This window comes from Solea senegalensis, linkage group LG5, assembly GCF_019176455.1.
Source record: "Solea senegalensis isolate Sse05_10M linkage group LG5, IFAPA_SoseM_1, whole genome shotgun sequence".
Taxonomy (NCBI): Eukaryota; Metazoa; Chordata; class Actinopteri; order Pleuronectiformes; family Soleidae; genus Solea; species Solea senegalensis.
In genome coordinates this window covers 26,872,790-26,896,058 of record NC_058025.1, presented here as the reverse complement: position 1 = coordinate 26,896,058, position 23,269 = coordinate 26,872,790, and the positions used below count along the sequence as shown (strand labels likewise).

Below are 23,269 nucleotides of genomic sequence, written 5' to 3'. Positions count from 1 at the left end.
TTGGACACTGGGGACACTTCCCTTTCAGTCATTCACGCCAAACCCAAAGCTAACTTTTACATCTCATTGCTTGTGTAAGTTGAATGACTTTCCTCAAGATTTCTATTAGGGTTTGGGCACGAGAGCCGGTACTTTTTGTGCTTGGTACCGATTGGCGTCAGTACTACCAAGTACTGGTTCACTTGAGATGTCTGGGAGAGCTTAAGACTACGAGAGCATGACAGCAATAATGGCGAGACCAACGCAGTCAAAAGTGTGGCTGAAAAATCACACAAATAGACGCAAACAGCGCTCAATGTAATATATTCACAAAATGCAAGGCGGCCGAGGAAACACCTCAAACCTGATGAAGCACCTGGTCAAACACGGGATTTATCTAAAAGCTGAAGAATGCACGACTGCTGCATCAGCTACCAACGCTAGTAGCAGTGCTACTACTAGCACTGCTAATAGCAACAACCCTGAAAGCCAGTCAAGTAATGAAATGAATGAAATCCACCTTGACATTGACACGTTCAGGTAATTATCAGGTGGTCCTTAACGTTCAATAGTAATTAAGTAACATTAACTAACATTAACTAATGTTTATTTATTCTTAAATCTTCTTAATAAAAAACTGAAACTGAGAAGTGTAGACTTTGTTTTAGAACTGGAAAACATTTTAAAAGTTTTTAAAAAGTGCCGTTTGATACCGGTGCCGAATTCCTGATACCGATACCGGTACCGGTACCGTATCGGTTCAGTTATGAACCAACCCTAGTTTCTATGGTAAATTGTGCTCATTCATTCGGTAGATTCTTAAGATCGTCCTTCACTGGAGATAAGGGACCTAGACCAAAGCCGGATTAAGACGTATGAATTCAGGTGTGGCCAAATACTTTTGTCCATATAGTGTAAGTCTGAGTATCAGACTCATCCAAAGTCTCAGCCCAGGGTGCACAAATCTCAGATGTCATAACGTCCAAAACCCTCTTCATGTTGCCGTCAGTGAGTAACGGTCACACAAGCAACGCATTCATTAATAAATAAGGATTTTCTGCCCTAAGCCCAGCGGAGCCATGCTAACTGAGTTAGACATTTCCAAATAAATGTTGACAATGATCATCAGGGAGCGGAACCTTTAATTTTGGCAGCCGTTTGATGGTCTTGAGAGGCCTGAGAACGCGGAGAACCCTCAGTGACTTGATGGTGCTGATGTCTTTGCCTTTGGTCCCCCTGTGGAGAACAAGCGCTCTGTTAAAACCACACACACACACACAGCAACAAAATCTTCTACAAACAGCCTGCAGTGTCAGAAAGTGGGTTCAGCAAACTCTGAGTTTGTTTAACAGTGCTCACGAAGGTTGATTTACTCAAAACTCAGGCTTATTCTCAGAGTTTGCTGAACTCCTGCTTCCTGAAACAGAGGCAAAATATTTATATGTAAAGTTTCCTTTACAGCATATAAAGTGTGGTTCTAAAGACATTTTGATTATCAGACATGAGGTTGTTATATGTTATATATATATAATGTTATATGCTATGTGTTAGTGGGTACCCAGCCATTTTCGATTATTCCTTTTTGAACATCAAGGTTCCATTCTGTTCCCGAGTACGTAGTAACTGTGGTGCTCAAGTGCTGACACACCAGTGACTCTCTTCATAGTTAGAATGAAGGTTATTGAACAGGTGGTCCAGAGAATTGATGTCGTATATTTGCCTTGATCAAGAGAGCAGCAGATGATACCGTGTCTCTGTGTCTGTGCCACGTGTTCAGACATCTGGAGTCTCCTTCCTCATATTGTACTGTGAGGAGTCAACAAATCTCAGCTCTCACACATTTCGGAATTCTTCACTCACTATAACCTCCGCTAACTCGATGTTGGTTGCACTTTAAAATGATTGACCGTTCCAATGCTTTAGTCAATTTACATCATGCACCATCTCAGAAAAAGCCTTGAATATCATTTGAGATGATTCTCAACCACTAGAGGATGAACATTCCCTTTCATTCTCAGTTCATTTCACCTTTTGACTACGGTTCTATCCACATAAAAACAACCCAGTTTATATTTATTAGGCTCTGACATTTCAGTAATTTATTACCCCTATGTGTTGGCGGGAAACACATAATTACTCCCTTTTGCCAAATGTGATCTATCTCTGAAACTGAAGCAAACAAAACTGGGTTATGTTGAGAAGAATATTTACACAACAGCCCAGAGCATCAAGAAACTGCACGACATAACAACAAAGTCGAAGATTCGACGAAAACTCAAAGAAATATGTGACGTTGTGTTTTATGGTGTCTTCACACTCAGACTAATTATTGCTCTTTTAACGTTAAACTATGAAAACAGTTCTAGCGTTATCCAAAAGTCGGAAATCGCAGTGTGTGTTTGCTGCGAGAAAACGACACAGTGATGTTGTGAAAAAGATTTTGATAAGCAATCTGAGGGGAAAAAAACTCAGAGGAACTAAAATAAAAGTGCTGGCAGACTCGGCTTGGTTCACCCAGGCTACTCTGATCCAGAAGTCACATGCACCAGTACACCTCACAGGGCAGTCCACGTTCAGCAAAGTCCAAAGATTGAACTCCTCGACTTGGGACATCAACACAATCCTAACCCAAAGCAAGTCGACATTTTCTGTCAAAGATCCATAACCTCAGTGTGACACGGTGTGACTCAGACCTACTGCTTCACAGCCCCGAGCAGCAAACTGTGGGGTTGTGACAGGGGACGTTGTCAAGTGGTGAAAAGAGCACTGAGTGGGTGTGGAAAAGATTTGCTTTTGAAGCCTGTGGACATGGCTGGGCTCTTTCCTATATGCCTGAAAAACCTTTCCATTGTAGCATGGAGGCTGTGGACTGTCAGGTATGAAGGGTTTACTGCAACTTTTAGGATTTTCTACCCTTTTTACCCTTCCTGTAGAAAGCTTACACTCAGGGGCACTGATCGAGGTCAAATAGATCTTTAAACAATACTAAACAAAGATGTGTAGTATATTTTGGTAACACGTCTAAGTCTAATATCAGATAATCGGCAAAAAGATTCAACAAAGCAAGTTTTCAAAGCACCAGGTGCTTTCACTCCTTCATAAAATACTCACTACCATATTCATCAGTTCTTTCTCATTCAGCACAAAAATATATATAGTTGGTCCTTTAGCCACCTGCTAACAACATTACACTGATCAGGCACGACATTATCAGCAGGTTACACTGCTGTGGTGTGTACAGGTTTTTCCTTAAAAAAAAAAAAATCACAGCTAGAAGTGAAATGGACTGCTGTTAAAACACAAAAAATAAAATAACTGTCTTATTAAAGTTAGAAAAACAAAAACATTTTGGAATGAAAATGGTTAAAATCATGGGTGTTTCATCTGAAAACTGTCAGACAAAGGTTAAAATACATGATGCTGATCTAAGAATTAGAAGAATGGCAGTTAGAAGGGGGTGAGGAAGGGTCAGGGTTAAGATGTGGGTACAGGGTGGGGGTGGAGTCAAAGGGGTGTGGGTGATTTCAGAGGAGAGCTCCCCACCTGGTCACACCTTGTTGCGATCTACTTGGGGGAAAACAGTGGTAAAACAAGGTACAGCAATTTTATGGATGCTTCACACATACGAACAGAATAAAGCGTAACGTCTGCATCAGATGACAACACCATAGTTTTCCATTCGTGACAAAACACATGTGAGATTTTAACTGAGGGAATAAACCCCAGAAGAGAATGGATCTGCAATGGACTCAACTACAGCATATATACATACGTATGTATATATAAATCTGTACATATATATATATATATATATATATACATATATATATATGTATATATATATATATATATATATATATATACATATATATATATGTATATACATACACACATATATATGAGAAAATAAAGTCGCAGACAGTCCACTGGGAACCCACTGATTACTATAATCTCCTTTGTATTGCTGGTTCACAGGTGGCCAGCAATCTGACGCTGTCTGTGGTGCTGAAAACATCCACTGTGACTTTATTTTCTCATAGATTTGCTACTTATAAACTCATAAATCTGCTACTTTTTTATTTGAAATATTAGCCCCCTCCCCGGGTCCGTATTATTCTTCATAGTGGGCCCTAATACGCCGTCCTACACTAGTTTTAACTATAATAAAAGAAGAATGAATTGGATATATAATCCCAGCACTGAAGCCAGACTAGCATTGCTTTCACTTAAAATGCACCCTGAGGTTCATGGGGGTGAAATGACAGATTCATGGCTTCAACTTGGATGGAGACGCTATGGTTTGTTGTCGCTGCCACAGGCAGTTGATCAGATGGTGAGCAGACACTTCCAAGGACATGCATGACGACTGAGTGACAGCTGTCAATCAAACGAGTCTACCTATCTGGATCCAAAGAGCATTTGTAAATCATTTTTTGAGTTTCTTTAATGGTTCTCACAGTATGTGGAACATTGAGGATACAATCCCAGCCTAAGCCCTCTTTAATAATTAACATTATGAAATAATAACATGACATAACAACAACAATAACAAGTATGAAGGAAAATATGTAAAAAATATATTTGATTAGTTATGAAAGCGCAATCGTTTTCAAAGATTAGCATTTTTAAATGACTGCACCTGAGTAGCTATTGTTTTTTATTATATAGTTATTATGATAGTTTTACCTTCAAGATTCTTAGGAACAAACAATTAGGCAGAGCCAACATTCAACGTAAATGTTCCCAAGTCCTAGCATTGAAAAACCTCCGATTTTCTTTCTTTATTCTAACTTTAACACGTCTGGCTGATGAGCGTATACATAATAACAAAAGTGTCAGCGTTTTAAGGATGTGGACAAATCAGTATTGTCTTATCATTGGAATGTGAACGAGCAGGACAGCACTGCAGGTAATAGGTCAAACTACAGAGCCAGGACCAGCTCTCTCAGAAAGACGTAGCCTTCAGTTAGCATCACAGCTCAACAGTCAACACGGTGGTCCAAAATGGCGGCCACTGTAGGATGTGAAGGCCTGGCTCTCACTGAGATTCAAAACCTCAAACTCTTGCCACAAAGATGGAAGCATTGTCCCAAATGTCTTGGTGTGCCGTAGCGTAGACCAACTATAGTCACTGTAAGTCACTCAAAGATATTTACAAATGCTGCTTTAGTTCATCCAAACACGTATCTGGTGCTGCTGAGTCTGACAGATACAAAATGCATGTAAATGGAAATGATGCGTCAGTACAGACCTGAGGTCAGTCATTAGAATCCTACAGTGAGCAGCACACGTGTCATACAGTCGATGTAACATGCATGCTGAAACCACAAAGACGACCGATGATGTGCTCATGCCCTCCGACAGCAGCTTGCTTTGCTCCATTAGTGAATCAATAATGGAGAGTGTGAGACTGATGGTGTCGTTCCAGTCCAAGCAGAGCAAAGTGCTGATGAAAACACCTCCCAGCAGAGGTTTAGAGAAGAGGAGAGGATGATGACGAACACGTGATTGACAAGCACACGAAGGTCCGAGATGGACGACGAGATGGGATGTGCTTCAGACAACTGACACTCGTTCTCACAAGCAATTTCACCTCATATGCTCCGTGTCTTTTCAAGCAAAGACATGCTGGGACGTCTTTTAGTACAGGAGAGGAACTCGCTTTTTAGGGCAGAGGTCTCGCATGTGACCTCTGCTGCATGTGGCCCGCATGTATTAATCCCCTCTGCATTTAACCCATGGTACGCTATAATGTATGACATTTATCTAAGTTGTCATTTAGAAAGTTGTGTATGCAATGTCTGCATAATAGTCCATATTTCTGCTGCAGTGTTTATCACGTTAATGAGCGGTCAGTAGAAATATGCTGTCACAGTGTCCACTACAGAGAAAAGCCTCAGCTTCAGAGAGACATGTCCAACACCGCAACAACCTCTGACTGCAGCTTCCCTTAAAACAGACGTCCTACACCAGTTATTAACCAGGTTGAATGTAATGTATGTGTAAACTATACCTGGCAATGAACGCCTTCAGCGCAGGTAATTACTGATATTTGAAACTTCTGTAGGGAAAGGATGTGGTGACATATGTCAGCTTATGTGCAGACTTAAAAGACATTAAAAGAGACATTTATTTGTTTGTTTTGTCTTCTTAATCCCTCTTACTTTTCTTTTATAAAACATAACTCGTATGGGAATAATATCCAAATTACACCCAAGAATATCAGACACCAGAGGAAGATCTCATTTGAATTCTGAATATATGAGGAGATTGCTTGTGTTTTTGCAGTGAGGGACATGTATGTCATGTATGTCATGTATGTTATCGCTCATACACATACATACACACGGATAACGACACGGTCGAGCAAGATGAGAGAGACAGAGGAGGCATTACCCCATGAAGCTCCTTCAAAACGATCCCAGAACAGAGACAGGGGAAGAATCAAGTCAGTGTAAACACACACTGTATACTGAACACACACACACACACACACACACACACACACACACACACACTGTATATTACAGCGTGCAAGCCACATACAGTATATCCACCAAGTCTGATGATACAAATAAAAATAACTTCTAATTTGAAGAAAAAAAAGACGTAGGAGTTGCTGAACTTACGAAAATGCAAAAGCCACCAGCGCCCCACTGACCACTATGAAGTCCAGAATGTTCCACAGGTCTCTGAAGTAGGATCCAGGGTGAAGCAGCAGGCCCAGGTCCACCATCTAAACCAAAGAGAAGAGGTTTTTTTCTTACTGAGTGCGTGTCCTTTGTAAACATTCAGACAGAGCTGCTGATCCACTGCTGCCTTTTCTGTGACTTTGGTGTTTTGGATAATTCATTTAGTGACACAAACAAGGCGGCAGACGACCAGCAGCTCCTGTGTCCCCAAAAGCTTAAAAACCTCTATTATGGGATTTGTTGTGAGAGTGAGCAAATGTACAAAGTGACACAGCGTTCTGTGTCAAAGACAAAAGGCTGCCTCACACCAAGATGACACTCATGATGACATCAGCAGTAAAATCACACTCACCTTGATCACCATTTCAAATGTGAAAACACCAGTAAAGGCATAATCCAGATATTTAAGCACCTGCAAACAAAGACCCTGGATTAGAGTACTGAATATGTGCTTGTGTATAATAATCCTACAATGAATCATGTGTGGAGAATGTAGTGGGAAAGCTTTCCTGGTGTTTCATTTCCACATCTGCCAAACTGCACACTTCTGCAACACTTCTCTACACATACATTAACATTTAACATTGTGTGTGTGTGTGTGTCTCACATTGTTGCGTGGGGCATTTGTCCAGACTGGGTCCTCTGCTGCCAAAGCGATGCTGCTCAAGGAGATGACCACGAGGATGGACATCTCAAAATAACGCAGAGTCACAATGTAGTGACACAAGCGTCTCACCCTGAGGGAACACACACACACACACACACAGAACACAATTGCTAGACTCGATAGCGTTATATATTAGAGATATCTCAATATTGCTGATTTCAGTACGATACATTCAATTTACACCTTTTAAACTACAAAGTTGTTAACAGCACATTAGAGCTGATGCATTTATCACCTACAGCGATTTCAAGGTTATTTTTTTTTAAATATATCCTTTATTTAGCCAAGAAGGTCCCACTGAGATACAAGATCTCTTCTTCCAGGGAGTCCTTGGTCAATTTTACCTTCTCTCTAACTGTGTGACAAATAATCTGCTCCCATAAAGAAGAAATAAACAAAGTGATGCATGTTTGGATTTCAAATGAATACGACCAGTATCGGACCGATACCAGGTATCAGATCAACTCATCTTTACTTCATATGATGTCTGTATAACTGCGTAGAAGACAGAGGAATTATTGTTTTATGCCGATGTCCGATGAGATAAATAATGTGGTTTACAAGAACATGAGGGGACGGAATTGTGCCAATCTCTGAAGGGTCAAAGTGAGTAAGTGTATAAAAGGAGGAGTCTGAGGAGACTCACGGATTGGTCTGTCCAAAGATGAACATGGAACTGTAAGGCAGGATGGGTTTGGGTCCAGTTTGACCAAGATCCTCCAGGGTCTTCTCATTGATGGGCATGGCCTCACAGTCAATGCTGTTCACTGGGGAGACAGATTCATATCAAACATATTTAGTGTGTGCAGAGGTGACGTTGTTTTGAGCAGCATCAAACATTCAGTTGCAGCAATCATTTCAGAAATGGAACAGTGGCTTTACCTCATCAACTCAACAGACATCACATAACACAACAAATACAAACAATTATTTTTTTTTAAAAATGTTTAGAGATAACACCCAACACCCAACGTAATTACGTTGTATGAGCGTGGTCTCTCCCGGTGGGGCGGTGACGGTCACAGGAGGAAGCTGATTGGACGTCTGGCCGCTTTGCCGGACGTTCCGCTGGTTGTCGGAGTCTTCTGCTCGGTCCAGAGGCCAGTTCCCGCCCGCAGAGCCCTGCTGTGGAGAGATGGCCAGCGACTCTCCCTCAGAGTCACCACAGCGCTCCCTACAACAGAGGCAGCACCTCACACATGTCATGCTTATACTGTGGCAGGTGACACTTGCTACAACTGTCAGAATCATTATATTAGCTGATTAATAAAGATATCAGCTCATAGTAACAGTGAGAGAAACTTTTCAAGCTTATTTCCATAATGGTTTAATATTTTGGATTATTGTTCGGCCCATAAAATGTCAGAAAATGTTTTGAATGTTTCTCTGAAGCTTTGGGTTTATTGTCAGACTTTAAATATAGACTAAATACATGACTTTCAAACACTCAATGGTCATTTTATTCAGTTCTATACACTTTGCTGTTATTTCTATCTGGGCGGGAAAATCTGGTAAATGACAGGAGATTGATCAATCAAAACTAAAATTGAACTGAAATACAAATAAAAAACTAGAGTTTAAAAAAAATCACAACTAACTGAAACTCAATTGTGTGTTTACGAAACTAACTCAAATTGTAGTGAAAATGTGCTTAGTTTAATATTTTAATATACTAATATGAAGTTAATGTATTATTTGTTCAAACTTGATTTTTGAGAAAGAGAATTCCATCTGTCATCTCAAGCTGTTAGCTGAGTAATAGTTCAGACCATCATAAAATCACAAAGCGGGGCAGTAGTGTTGATTTTTACCTGTGACTGTGGGTCTTCTCTCTGTCGTTAGGCTCCTCCCCCTCCACTCTGGACTGTCCCCTGGAGCCATGAGTCAGGTGTCTACTCTTCTCTCCATTCGCACCACTCTCTCCTCTGGAACTCCTGTCTCCATCCCTGTTGCAGGACCGCCCTTTGTGACGGGATCTCCTCTCCCCCTTCCCTCCGCTACTCACCGTCCCGTTGCCGCCTCTGGACCGGTGTGAGTGATGATGTTGGTGCTCTCTCTCGTTGGTGACTCCGCCTCCTCCGCTCTCATCCACTGAGCTCTGATGGTGATGCTTCCTGCCTCCGTCTCGGCTGTGGGACCTCTCGCTCTTCCCCTCTTTGCCGCGGCTGCCGTTGTGGTCCTTGGAGCGGCTGTGATGGACGTGGTGCCTCCCGCCAGTCTCACCGTTATCATTCGTCTCCTCCTTGGTCCTGGTCCGGTCCCTGTGACGGTGGTGGTGGCGGCGGTGGTGAGGCGCAGGAGGGTCCGCCGCAGGATCGGCCTCTTCAGGCACACAGGGCACATGGTGGTGGGGCTCGACGAGCAGAGGCCGGTCGTGGTGGGTCTTCATTTCGGGCCGGATGACAGAGGAGCTCCGCCGACGCTCCTCGGGCTCCAGCTCGCTGTACAGAGCCTCACAGCTTGCCCAGTTCTGCCTCCTCAGTTGGTTTGCCCGCTGCTCCCACACAGACATCGGCTTCACCGTTTTCTGCTGCTCTTTACTATGGGATGGCAGAAGAACCACACAAATCAGAAGCACTGGAACATTGTTTTCAATGATCTTTAAGAACCCTCAAGTTTGATGACGGCACAATGTGGCCATTTTAACATAAGGATAGAGGAATTCACGATGGATACAGTGTTTCAGTAGCAGTGCTGTTGTGCCAGTTTCCATGAGGATGCCACAACAACACGGCACACATTTGTTCCAAGTCAAAACAGTTTGGAATTAAAAAAATATAAAACAAATCGCTTACTTTCAAACATCAAACGTCAAATAAGTTCATACAATAGTGATTAGGCCTGTGTTTAGAACTCAATTCAGCGTCATGGCCGACAGAGACGACAGCAACACCGCGCTGATGAAGTGAGATGAGTGCAAACAGGTGATCACTTGTGCAAATTATGAGTGATAATAAGATGATTATTAATGGCACATTGATATTAATGATTGCGTGCGAGGATGCACAATATTAGCGACCAATATTGCCTTTAAAACGTATTATGGGATATGTTGTGACGAAATTTGTCGTGAGGTGTCTGATGAAGAAATAAAGTTGATTATTGAAGCTTGGTTTATTCTTTGCAAAGAGAGAGTCGCGATGGACAACTGCTCAGACGCCAGTCAACGACAACACTGAGGCACAAAAGAAAATCTGTGTAGTATATAGTTGCTGTTATCTGTGCAGCTGGGGAAGATGACCTGGGGTCCCACGGTCCGACGGGTCCGTGAATCAGGTTTTGTGTGGGTATAACTCAGCTTGCTAGGGAGAGAGATATCTAGGAGGAGCTACAAGTGTGTAGGTCAAAGGTGAATGGCCTAGTGTGAACAAAGGTGTAAAGGAATGGAAATGTTATTTTTCATGGCAGGATATGACAAATGTGTCGATATGCCCCTGATATGACTCATGACTAAATCAGTAGGCAGAAAAGGCTGCTACCTCATTGACATCTATGCTTGTGCCTTCTCCAACTATTATATTATATTCTTTACTTTGCACAATGAAGAAAATGTATATCTGCATTAGCTGCAGGCCAATGTGCAAAGGTGCACCTTCACATCTGCCTTAACACATTGTTCAATGGTTAAATTGATGCACTGACCTGACACTGTGTGAACTAAAAAAGTGTGACACCTCTTCACATAACCTTAAATAGAACTGTGTTTTCTTTAATCTGGCATTTTATCATACCAGCCAATCTGTTCCCTGCAAACAATCAGGAATTTTCCATCATCCTTCTGCATGTCTATGTGTCATTTTTCAACAACAAACAAGGATGGATGTAAATAATGAAAACACGATGATGTATGGTTAGTTTTTTTTTTTGTTTTTTTTTTTACGAATGTTATCATCATCATTGTCATGGTCATCCACCACCTTGATGTGAGGCGGTTGGGTTTACCTCAGGAAGGGATGGACAGGGGTGCAGACATAACTCCTACAAACACATAAAGGGAGCAACATTGAAACAAACAGAAGGAGAGAAGGAACGTCTGACACAGGTTACAGACAGAAGCACAGAGGGAGCAAATAAGCCTCAAAGAAGTGAGGAGGGGAGGAAACATGTCGAGTACAGAGACGCAAAATTATACAAAAACACACCAACAGAACTGTTTTTGCTGAGAGGGACAAGGGAAAACAACAGGGATCCAAATACTGAACACTCACAACAAAGCTGAGCTGCTTCAGTGCACAACTATGTAATGTTACTTTCATCTTGTGCATGTGTTTCAGTGTTTCCAACACAAATATTCCTGTTACTAGTCGATTTGTACTGGAAACACAAGATGATCTGAACATGTGTGAAGTGTCACCACTTCCTGTTGAAACAATTTACAGCATGTTTGAAGATTTTAAAATAAAACAACGTTATATTAGGTTTTTATTAGTTGTTCTCCAAACAGGAAGTAGTCATATTACACGCAATGGCAGAACAATTTGGGTTTCTGGTAACATATCCGGTAATGACAATGCCTGCTCACATTGTGAAACAGTCACAAAAGCCCCCTTATTACAGTAACAACATGGTAATAGTGTGGTTAATAGAATGTTCATAATTTCATCATAGTACAGTAATACCATTTCAGGCTCTTGCAATTGGTAATAAGGTGATTATATTACAGTAATTATGAGATTGACTACATGCTACCGGGAGTGTGATACAGTCACATAAAAATATGTGTCCATCAAAATTGTTGGCAATTACTATAATATAAAGTAGGGATGAGCCAATTCAAGTTTTTGTTATCAGTATTGGACAAAGTGGTATTTTCATACTTATTTCAAAGCTATTTCTACAGAAATTAGATGGAGTTACTTTACTTCACTCTCCTGTTACAAAATAGTAAGTACTACAGCAATACCAGACTATTACCACATTGTTACAGTGCTGCATGTAAAGTGTTACCACCCATATTAACACCAGTCTCAAGAAATCTTTGCCTTTTCACACCTCCTTCAGGGGTGTGACTCCTTCATATCCTGAGTGTATTTGCTGAGTTATTGGCTTTGTTTATCTCTTGGAGGAGACCAGCACTCTGCACTCTTATGGACTCAGCTTCTTTCTCTAGAGCTGCTTTGCTGTGAAAGGCAGGCCTGTCTGATTCTTTGGATGCATTCTTATCATCAAAACTGCCATTGAGGAGAGAGTTTATTTCCACTGTGAACTCTGGGTAGTGTAGCTACCCTGGGCTAACAACAATATGAATGTCTACCACAGGGAAAGGAACTTTCTTTGATGAAGCTAAAGCAGTGACTAGTCGCTATAATAGGCTTTATAAAATGTGGCAGCAGAGTAATTGAGTAAGGGGAAAATAGCTCAAGCTCAACAGTGAGGTACACCATTTCCACAGGGCTGTGTAGCACACTGTGCCTCTGTTTCAATTCTCACTACGGCTGAAATGCAGGGCAGTAACAGCACAGTATACAATCTCTACACATGTATTACTTCCTTTAACATCCACATATTCAGTGTGGGCTTTCTACAAATCAACTTAACTGGACAGTGAGTAGGACTCGAAATGGTAACAATAACATAAATGTTCTTTAGTTAAATGTAGTAAATGTAATCATTAGTAATACCACGTATTTTCTGTACAACTGAAGTCTACTCCAGTCAAGGACTACTGATGAAACACCAAATTCAAAGTCTGGGAAATCTATCTGGTGTCTTGAAAAGATTGTGGTCAATTAATTTCACACAATTATGAATACATTGCCAACACTACCCTGCCTCACATGGGGCACCATTATGTTGGGGCAACCACCGTGATTGGTTATGAATTTTGAATATTAATAATCAACTGTGCACTTTGTGCTGCTCGGACCCCAATTAGTGATGGAATAATTTATTTCTTATTAGGAAATGGAGTCAAATTGAGGCACCTAAGGCCTGCTTAGAGATCAGCAGAGAGGGTTCTCTTGCTGCCTGGAGCTTGTTCAGCTCTTCAACTGAAGGATCTTCAGTTGAAGAGCTGATGTCTGTGTCCTTTCTCCACCCAGAAGAGCAGGGGAGAGAAGAGGAGTCTGTGTCCTCCAGTGAGATGGAGAAGAGAAGAGAAGAGAAGAGAAGAGAGAGAGGAGAGAGAGGAGGGGAAACCTGGCTTTTCTATTGCTTGTGACACATGGGGTCTCTGTCTGAGCAAAATGCCATGTGGTCTCCATCCAAGATGCATGTGACTCCATCTTGAATGAGCTGATTCCCAACACTCCACAGAGCTCCCCCAGGCAAAAGTCGTCAGACACCATTACTAGATACACTGGTTTGGTGCTGTGATTATGTCTGATCCATGTTAACACTAATACATCACAGTATTAGTGTTTTGTTACTGCCTTATTTCCATTCCAAAAAAAAGAATTATGAACAAGGAAGAGGAGGAAAAGCTCTTCTGCTGGTTCTACTTCTGGAGAATTAGACAACAGTGGACGTGTCAAAATAGTCCATTCTAAGTGAATGCTTGACGCATGTGTACACGCGCCACAATCTGATCATTTAATTTTGCATCCATGTAAATGATGAACTGTAAATTCCAATTGCAATGACTCTTTTTGGAATGAAGACATTTTGCATGTGTAAACATTGCTAATGAAAACTAGCTAGAATATGGTGTGTTAGAGGATGTTACTCTTGTGGATGACACGGAAATAATAATAAAATAGAGTCAAGAGTGGAAATACTGAAACACAAGCAGCTTCATCACAAGATTGTAAACACTGAAGAGCTGCCGTGTTCTTCACACTGAAGAATGACTGACATTACGACGGCGGGAGAGGGTGGAGGATTTAGCAGCGGCAGCAAGGGGGGGAGGCTGAGGGGAGGGTAATGGGAGGAGTCAAAAGTTGTATCAGAGAGGCAATAACTCACAGTGAGTTAACGCTGCAGATGGATGAGCTGCTAGAATGCGCGTTACCTCGACTGCGTGTTAGAAAACTGTACATGCACCAAACGAAAACAGAAACGGGGAGGGGAGGAGGGGTGGGGACATCATATACAGTATGTAGAGTGAAGTCAGGGAAAAACAGCCAAACACACTGTTCAACATTTCTCTGTTTCCTGTTTGTCCTTCCCTGGCCTCCCATCACATGTCAGTGGGAAACACACAGCTGAGATTGAACCAGGGAGGAAACTGTGACAGGAAACGGCCACAGTGACCGCAACCTACATGTGATCACATGAGATACACCAGCAGCCAGATACTAGGGATGGGCATTAGTATTCTATTATTGATTATAAAAAGTCAATCAATTACTGTGACTATTTTATTTATTTATTTTTTTTTTATCAATAATTGCTTTTTTTTTAAAAAAAAACAAATCTTTCTATTCCAGTGACTATCTAAAATGTGGTGCATCTATTATGACAAGGTGGAAACAGCAGCAATCATTTAGTCAGTGTACTGTGTGTTTGCAGAAGTAATGACATTCCTGAGATTCCTTGAATGCATCTTAAAGCTGCTCTTCTAAGCTCAACATGCTGTGGATCCCAAAGAAGTGATGAAATCTACCAGGGTCTTAACACACTGTGGACCCTACATTACTGTCACTAGCTGTCATATGCTGGAGTTTAATTAAAACATTCAAATATTTGACAAATAAAACATTTCAACAATCAACATGTAAGTACATGTAAGCAACTTTGTGGATTAACCACTGTAAGGACTGTGTCTCAATTCAGATACAATGGTTAATACATGGTATACGGTTCTCATGTGAGGCTTATTTAGCCTGCATATTAATACTTTTTAATTCTTTAAGTGATACATGAGCCACTTTAATATAAAGGCCACGAGGAGCTAATACTGTGTTAAATGATGTCACCAGTAGCTTTACAAATCCTTGAATAAAGTATGAGTTAATACCTTAATTAACCTGAATAACAAGATTAAATGTGTACTTAAAACATTAATTAATACTTAGTAAATGCGTATAACAGATTTTACTAATGTTAAATCATGTACCCTTATTATAAAGTGTTACCATTGCAATTAACGTTTTTTGCCTGCAGAAGGGTGATGCACATACTGAATAATGATGTTAAATTTAGAACATTAAACATTTTTAAATTCTTCTGTAAATAACGTTGGTTTTTAGCATAGTTAGCAAGTTAGCTGTTGTGTCTTTTTATGGTTGTACACACACACGTGAGATGAGGCAAAGGAAAGTCAGAACAAACATTGGACGACGTGAACTTACGCTGTGATGGAAATGTTAGCGGCCGACATGGGGCTGACCTCCTTTACCTCCTTGGACTTCTGAAGGGCAAGTTTCTTATTGATTTCCTCCTCTGCATCCTGGACAGTGTCAGCAAAATAAAACACAGCATGCACATTAGGGCTGGGTATCGCTACCAATTTCCTGAATCGATTCGATTCCGATTCACAAGGTCTCAATTCGATTCGATCCACAATTCAATTCAATTCGGATTTACCCAAGTACCTGCCTACCGACCTATCCTAAGACTTCAAAATGTTGCAACATGCATTGAAACTTTTTGAAAAAGCTGCCACAAAATATTACATTACATTACATTACATGTCATTTAGCAGACGCTTTTATCCAAAGCGACTTACAATGGAATCAAGTACAAGTACAAGTACAAAATAAACAATATTTGGTCGCAAACAACCTAGTTTTCTTACTGTGGGGAAGTCAGTGCTACGACTCCATATTGAGAACCCCTTAAAAGCCACAATGTATCAAGATAATAAGAAATACAGTACCTTAGTGAGCTCCTGGGCATTTGCAAGGTTATCAACAGCAATAGCCAGGAAGACATTGAGTAGAGTGTCTGGTTATTTGTAGTTGAGTTCAAATGACAATGATAAACTTTTGACTGATAAACAGTTCAATAAATACTCTACACTATAAATGTCTTCCAACAACTTACCAGGCAGCATGAAAACAATTAAAAGCAAAATACAATCACAATAACTTTGTGTTCCCTCGCATCACTTTTGCATTCCTCGCAATACCAAAGTTTTGCAAGGGAATGCAAAGGGTATTGCAAGGAGGGTACCCAACAGTTGACTCTATAAGATTTCCCACCCTGACCTTAAGGGGGGGGCTCTGTAGTGTTGTAAGCCCATTTGGGCTGAGCATATTCTTCATATACTTTAAAATAAAAAGAATCAATGAATCTATCGTGTCTTCCAAGGACTGTACACAGCATGTCTGTTTGACAGTTTGAAGGGCGGACTGAAAATCTGTGAAAATGGACAGGATACAGTTCCCAAAGAGAGTGAGAATAATGAAGTAAATAGAGGAGTACATTCCCCCCTCATGGACGCCTCCCTGTGATTCGATCCCATGGTACATGACCTCGTTCCAGTCTTCTCCAGTGAGAATCTGCAGGAGAGGAGACACGGGCTGAAGTCCCTTCAACAGCAGAGCGGCAGGAAACCAAAAAAACAACAACCATAAATTTGACCCTTCACCTGGAAGACTGTGAGAATGGCTGCTGGGAATGTGTCGAAGTTAGCTGTCGGCGTCTTGTCTTCAAAATTAAACCTGCGGGACAACAATAAACAGACTTCATACTACAGGAAGATGAAGCAGCGTACTGTCTTCTACACATTATGATCTCATTAAAGGATTTACCACAGTGAGTATACAGTAGGTTTTTTCTATCATCTGTAGGGAGTTTTCATCCCATTTATAAGATCTTTTTCTCTTTAATTATGTACACTGTAAGTAGGGCTGCAACCAATAATCGATTATTAACCAAATGATTAAAAAAAGGTTACGGTTCATCAATTCTGAAAATGCACATTAGCACTTCAGTTGTACATTAAATATATAAATTGGAGCCTTAGTGACGAATCTTTTCCAAAATCTATGTACATGTTCCTGCCATATTATATTGTATTTTTATATTATATTTTGTGAAAGTGATACCCATCCGTAGTTATTTTATAAAAAATATTAGCTTAACTTTTAATCATCGTTTAATATATAATAGACAGAAAGATGTACAGTGCAAACTGTGTCCACAACAGGCTCAAAAGGCTTAAAAAGAGAGAGAGACAAATGTGGGAAAGGGAATCTGCAAATAACAGAAGAGGCGTGGGAAAGATTCTGTGAGCTACAATGGACGGTTAAGTCATCTCGTTCAGCTTTGTGGAGAGAGTTTGGACAGAAAAATCTTAGATCAGATTAGATGATAGATATTTACACAGGATGTTAAGTGTTTGTAGCAAAAAGCCATAAGTAAAGAGTGGTTATAACCACATATTTCTACAAAGATAGGAAAAAAAACAGAAAGATACGATTTATGAAAAGATGGAAAATATGGCTTGCATATATTGTACAAATTATAGTAGACCATCATTCGTTTGAAGCGAAAAGAGACAAATTCTATTTATTTATATAGTCTATATGTCTCTTGGTCAGTACTTGATTGCAGTAAGGCACAGAGATCGTGTTTGTTTGTGTCCCTGTATTTATTATGTTGTTCTTTTGGGTTAAATGCATTCTAATGTTAATATAGAGCAGTGTTTGTATGTGGACCATGGTTACGTCACACAAAGAGCACATGTGGATGGATTTCTTCACTGTGAACAGGTGCAGTCGCAACTATTGACTCACTTTCCTCCAAACAGCTGCATGCCCAGCAGAGCGAAGACCACAATGAAGAGGAACAGGAGGAACAACAGGCTGATGATGGACTTCATGGAGTTGAGCAGGGACACCACGAGGTTCCTCAAAGAGTTCCAGTACCTACACACACACACACACACAAGCAAATGGCATGAATATGTGTGACATGAAAGGTTTTCCACCACACAGGCAGACAATTGTGACGACTCACTTGGTGACTTTAAAGATCCTGAGCAGCCTCAGAGCTCGAAGGACGCTAATCCCAAAGGAGGCCCCGGGTTTGATGGCAGCCCAGATCACCTCAAAAATACTGCCAATGATCACCTGTCAACACACTGCGGTTAACGCAAACGGCAACCACACTTCCCCCTTTCTTTTTATCGTGAGGAAGAAAATAGATGAGTTAAAAATAAAAGGGACAAATCGGGGACGACTCACCCCAAAGTCAAAACAGTTGAACGAGGAGTGGAAGTAGTTCTGGGGTCCAAGGCCGTACATTTTCATGGACATCTCCACCAAAAACAGGCCCAGGAACACAAACTCCGCCAAGTCTGTCCAGGACGGGTGAGAAGAACTTATACAGATCAATAACCAACCGCTGTCTGAGATTTTAGGAGTTTTAGGAAATAACTTATGCTTATGTGACACTGAAGTGTCCCTGCCCTAGTAACGTAAAGTAACTGTAAAACTATGAAAAGCTAGTGTGTCAATCAAAAGGTAATATTTAAAAAGGTTATTATAATCCTGTGGGAGTAGGGTTTACAGTATGTCTGAAACAAGTAAAAACGAGCACCACCATATGTTAGCCTCTTAATTGAAATGGTGCCAGCTAGCTTATCATATCTGGTTTACTAGCTAGCTATAGCTACTGTAATATATTTTAATTAAATGTAATAGTTGCAAGTTAAACTTAAACTTAAAGGCCACAGTTTAAATATCTACTGTACCTCACAATATCATCTAAACTTACTTGACTTCATGTCGTCCCTGGGCTCAAAGTGTGGCTTCAACAGTTCAGGAATGTTCTGGAAATCGTCTGCTACTGAGGCCACACCCTGCACGTAGGGGGTGTGGCCTCAGTAGCCCTGCAGTAAGCCGTGTGCTACGTGCCCGTGAGTGCGAGTAAGCGTTGATATTCCCTTGTAAAACTAGTAAAGACACTTTTACTAAGTATAAGAGGCTCAGTGGTGTCACATTTATGTCAGAATAATATTACTGCGCGTTCGACAGGCAGCGTGTGCAGCTCAGTTGTTTGTTCGTGAGCACGTTTTACTGCTCTCACGACTTCTGATATAAAAGTGACGCCATGCAAGTCAAACCAGCTACCACTGCTGGTAATCTGAGTAATCTGAGGTACAACTGCGTTGACCATGTAGTAGTACACAACTGCGAGTGCTTACATAGAGCATAGGTGAGCCAGTCAGGCTGGCCGTAGTGTACGATGGCCACACACAACGTGTTGAGGCCAACCAGACACAGCACAGTCCAGTAGAAGCTCTGGGACTTGACCAGACGACGGATGGTGAAGCGAATCCTCTTCACTTTCCTCCTGAAGTAAGACGAGCTCTCGTTCTTGCTCTTCACACTGGCCCGGGCAAACGGCGACCCTGGGGGGGCAGTTGGAACGAAACAGGAAAAATGGCAATAAAGTAACCGAGTTAAAGACAAGAGGTCGTCTGAGTTTAAGACCCGACCCGGTTACTTTGAACTTTGAAAAAGTTGGGACTGAGAGGTGAATCATTTTCAAAGTTCTATGTATTATGCCAATAAGAATATTTAGTTTACAATGAGTTTAAATGACCGTTAAATAATAATGACCTAATGGTTACCTAATACAAATGATCAAGTGAGGAATGAAAAATGTGTGATAGAAAATGTAGATGTGCTGTATGAATGTGTGAGTGAATGGGTGTGAATGGGTGTGAATGGGTAAAGTGTAGTGTCAGAAATAGAGGATATAGTTGATTCCACCTAATTGATTCTATTTTATTCTACACTACAGTAGAATACAGTGGTGTTCCACTGCCACGGGAAACTGTTGAAACGTGATCTTTAGCTATGATGTCATTGTGACTCTCTTTAGATCACTGTCTTCCCACTCCACGCTCCTACTCCCATTTAGCGTGCACTATATTTAACCTTCTGTTACTTAAGAGCGAATGTCAAGTAGGACGCTGCACAGAAGGGACAAAGAGAAATTGTTCTATTAGAAGAACAGGAAGACCAGAGGGCTAATTATTTCCTGGTCTATATTAGTCCAGACATCTGAGTCATGCTGTGTGACCTGAAGTCCCGCAATAATCTCTCCATGTATCTGCCTCTACCTGTGATTTCCTTATCGTTTATCATCATCATTATTATTATTATTATTTACATTTATTGTTTGTGCTGTTTTTGATTTTTTTTTTTATGTACAGCACGATTTTCTGCCATATAAATAAGGCTGGATTGGATTGGATTATCAGTAGAGGGAGTTACTGTCTTTAATCCCAGGATGTATCCTATCGTCAGCACCAGGCAACAAGCTACAAAATCATCTGTAAAACAGAAGGATCTGGTGTCATTGGACACGTTGAAAGTATTTTTAAATGACTTGTACGCAGATACATCTGGTTATAGCTATTTTTTTACCTAATTGCACTTTTCTCAAGTGTCATTAAATATTTCATGATTCTGTGATTGTCAGTGATATTGTGTATATTTCATTCCGTATGTCTGAACAGTTGTAACCTTTACTGCCGCTCGTCCTGTTCAGCACACTCAATGACTTTTATTCCTGGTTAAATATCGGTTCAATAAAACGAGAATGAAGGTGAGATTTGTGATAAGCAAAACGTCCTCATGTGTAATGGTGTGTATTTACATAGTGCTTTTCTAGTCTCGATGACCACTCCAAGCTGCTGCACACGACAGCTACAGCCAAATAAAACCCGACAAATGTATGAGTGACAATGAAGAGACGAGGGCAGATGATTATCATGAGATATGAGAGCTGATAAATCAGAATTTCCTCTGCTGTCATTACTGCAGATTGGATGAATGCTGTCTCATAAAGAGGAGAAATTCACAGGTTATTGGTGCTAACAGCAGAATATACTATATATATGTATATATATATATATATATATATATATATATATATATATATATATATATATATATATATATATATATATATATATACATATATATATATATATACATATATATATGTATATATATATACATATATATATATATATATATATACATATATATATATCAACACATCAGCAATACATCAAACAAGACTCTTTGAGCACATGGAAAAAATGGTTACAAATATTAAAGTAGACAAATGTCATAAAGCAGGGGTGTCAAACTGGTGGCCCATGGGCCACATGTGGCCCTCCAATCGATTACATCGGCCCGCCCAGCACTGTGCTAAGTCACAGCTACCAGTGAGGTGATAGAATAATTTATCTGTTTTGGTGCTTCATAAATATGTTTTTATTGTGAAATATACACCATTTTACATCAAAACATGCACTTTTACTTTGAAATTCTAATGGATATCTCATATTGCCCATCCACGCTACTGAACAGTTAATAAGAAGTACTTGGATTGGTGACACCTACATGAATTAAGTCTAATCAAACTCAATTTACCTCCAGTCTGTCACCAAAAGAAGTCTTATCTTTAAATAACGTGTTTATGTTCGTTGCCAGACAGAGCTGCAGTAACACGGCAGACATTGTGTTCTCGGTGTCGTCCTCACCAACAGATGAGATGTCAGTGAAGTGGTCCTCCCCCTCCTCCGCGTTGATAAGGTCATTCTTGCTCTTCTTGGTCCTTTTCAGCACTGAAAATATGGAAATACACAGTTCATATCAAACATGTTTAAAAATGCATAAGATCTATGATAAGTCACAGACTCTTAGCGCGTTCGTTAGTATATACAGTATACACACAATATGTGCCGCTCATTCCTACACTGCAAAAAGGAAAGGGGTTGAAAAACCTTCAAAACCTTCATCAACGCAAATCAAACCAGAAAATATTCACATTTAAGAAGCTGAAACAATCAGAAACCATCCTGCTGCTGGTGCCTTCATTTGACACAGTTCAGTGCTGCTGAGTTTATGCTTTTAAAAGCTTTTAAAAATACTTGGTTAAAAAAAGGTTTTCAAACAGTGTGAAGGGCCCTCGTACGTCCACACTCTGAACTCTGGGGAGCCTTGCTCTCTCTCAACTTCATTCTAATCTCATTACCGTCCCACCCGTAATCCCTGTGACTGTTACCCTGGGTGAGGCTGCAGATGAGAGAGTGGCCTTGATAACGCCGCACGCGCACGCGCACACACACACACACACACACACACGCACACGCACACACACACACACACACACAAACACACACACACCAGTGGAGTAAGCGTGTATCAGCCACATATGTATCTGCTTATTCACACAGTACGAGGAGTAATGGCCAGTTTCACACACAGTTTAATGTGACGATGTTTGTGAACTGCAGTTTGTTTTCTTCTCGTATTATTTGTGATATACGGTTGATTCTTTACTCGACCGTATTGTACGTACATAATGTGATGTACATGTGATATAGAGCCAATATTTTGAGCTCTCATAGAAGGAAGAAAGACTAGGCTGTTACTAATAACATCAACAACAACGTTCAAGTGAAGTACATACCCTGGTATATCTTTATATATACAGTATATATATATATATATATATATATATATATATATATATATATACATGTACTAACAAGTCAAAAAAAAACAAGTAAAACTACTTCCTCTTACTGAGATAAATGGATTTAAACAGGCCTTGATACAAATACATGTAATAAACTAAACTAGAACTGACCAGTATTGGAAAGAATGGCAAGAAAAGTTTCCGTCATGATATGTCAATAAAAGATATTCATGATGATACTGTGCATCATTTCAGAATAAGAGCATTTGTTTTTCAATCTAGAAGAATTTATAGTGCACAAAAAATGTAATATTATATCTATATGGTGTTAGATTTTGGATATTGTCATATAATAAAGTGTCTGTGATGACTTTTCCTTGTTTTAATGGCTGCTGCATTGATCATCATCATATTCATTACAATGAGTACATTTGTGAAATACACTAAGTATTATAAATTTAACATACTATAATGGAATTAACACAATTATATTGAAAAAAGTTACTCAATTACACACAATTTTAAGCCTCATTTTTTGTGTTTTACAGAATTTGACTAAATTTATAGGCAATTTCATTGTTTCTAAAGCCAAATAAAT

At 40.2% G+C, this 23,269-nt stretch overlaps 1 protein-coding gene across 4 annotated transcripts in view; it reads right to left on the bottom strand.

Annotated features, from left to right (window-relative positions):
- cacna1ba (calcium channel, voltage-dependent, N type, alpha 1B subunit, a) overlaps window positions 1–23,269 on the bottom strand; it is an 84,727-nt gene that overhangs the window by 23,179 nt on the left and 38,279 nt on the right. For 2 of the 4 annotated variants that reach the window (XM_044026771.1, XM_044026773.1), the window contains exons 10-26: window positions 21,731–21,814; window positions 19,373–19,588; window positions 18,411–18,523; window positions 18,184–18,296; window positions 17,961–18,092; window positions 16,811–16,883; window positions 16,601–16,721; window positions 16,097–16,164; window positions 15,570–15,667; window positions 14,242–14,307; window positions 9,150–9,878; window positions 8,319–8,512; window positions 7,985–8,105; window positions 7,279–7,408; window positions 7,024–7,083; window positions 6,609–6,715; window positions 1,119–1,215 (exon numbers count right to left, since the gene is read on the bottom strand). In XM_044026771.1, the coding sequence (XP_043882706.1) occupies window positions 1,119–1,215; window positions 6,609–6,715; window positions 7,024–7,083; window positions 7,279–7,408; window positions 7,985–8,105; window positions 8,319–8,512; window positions 9,150–9,878; window positions 14,242–14,307; window positions 15,570–15,667; window positions 16,097–16,164; window positions 16,601–16,721; window positions 16,811–16,883; window positions 17,961–18,092; window positions 18,184–18,296; window positions 18,411–18,523; window positions 19,373–19,588; window positions 21,731–21,814 (2,522 nt within the window). Of the gene's footprint in view, window positions 1–1,118; window positions 1,216–3,522; window positions 3,544–6,375; window positions 6,388–6,608; window positions 6,716–7,023; window positions 7,084–7,278; window positions 7,409–7,984; window positions 8,106–8,318; window positions 8,513–9,149; window positions 9,879–14,241; window positions 14,308–15,569; window positions 15,668–16,096; window positions 16,165–16,600; window positions 16,722–16,810; window positions 16,884–17,960; window positions 18,093–18,183; window positions 18,297–18,410; window positions 18,524–19,372; window positions 19,589–21,730; window positions 21,815–23,269 lie in introns of all 4 variants that reach the window. The other 2 variants (XM_044026770.1, XM_044026774.1) reach the window with 2 other exon arrangements.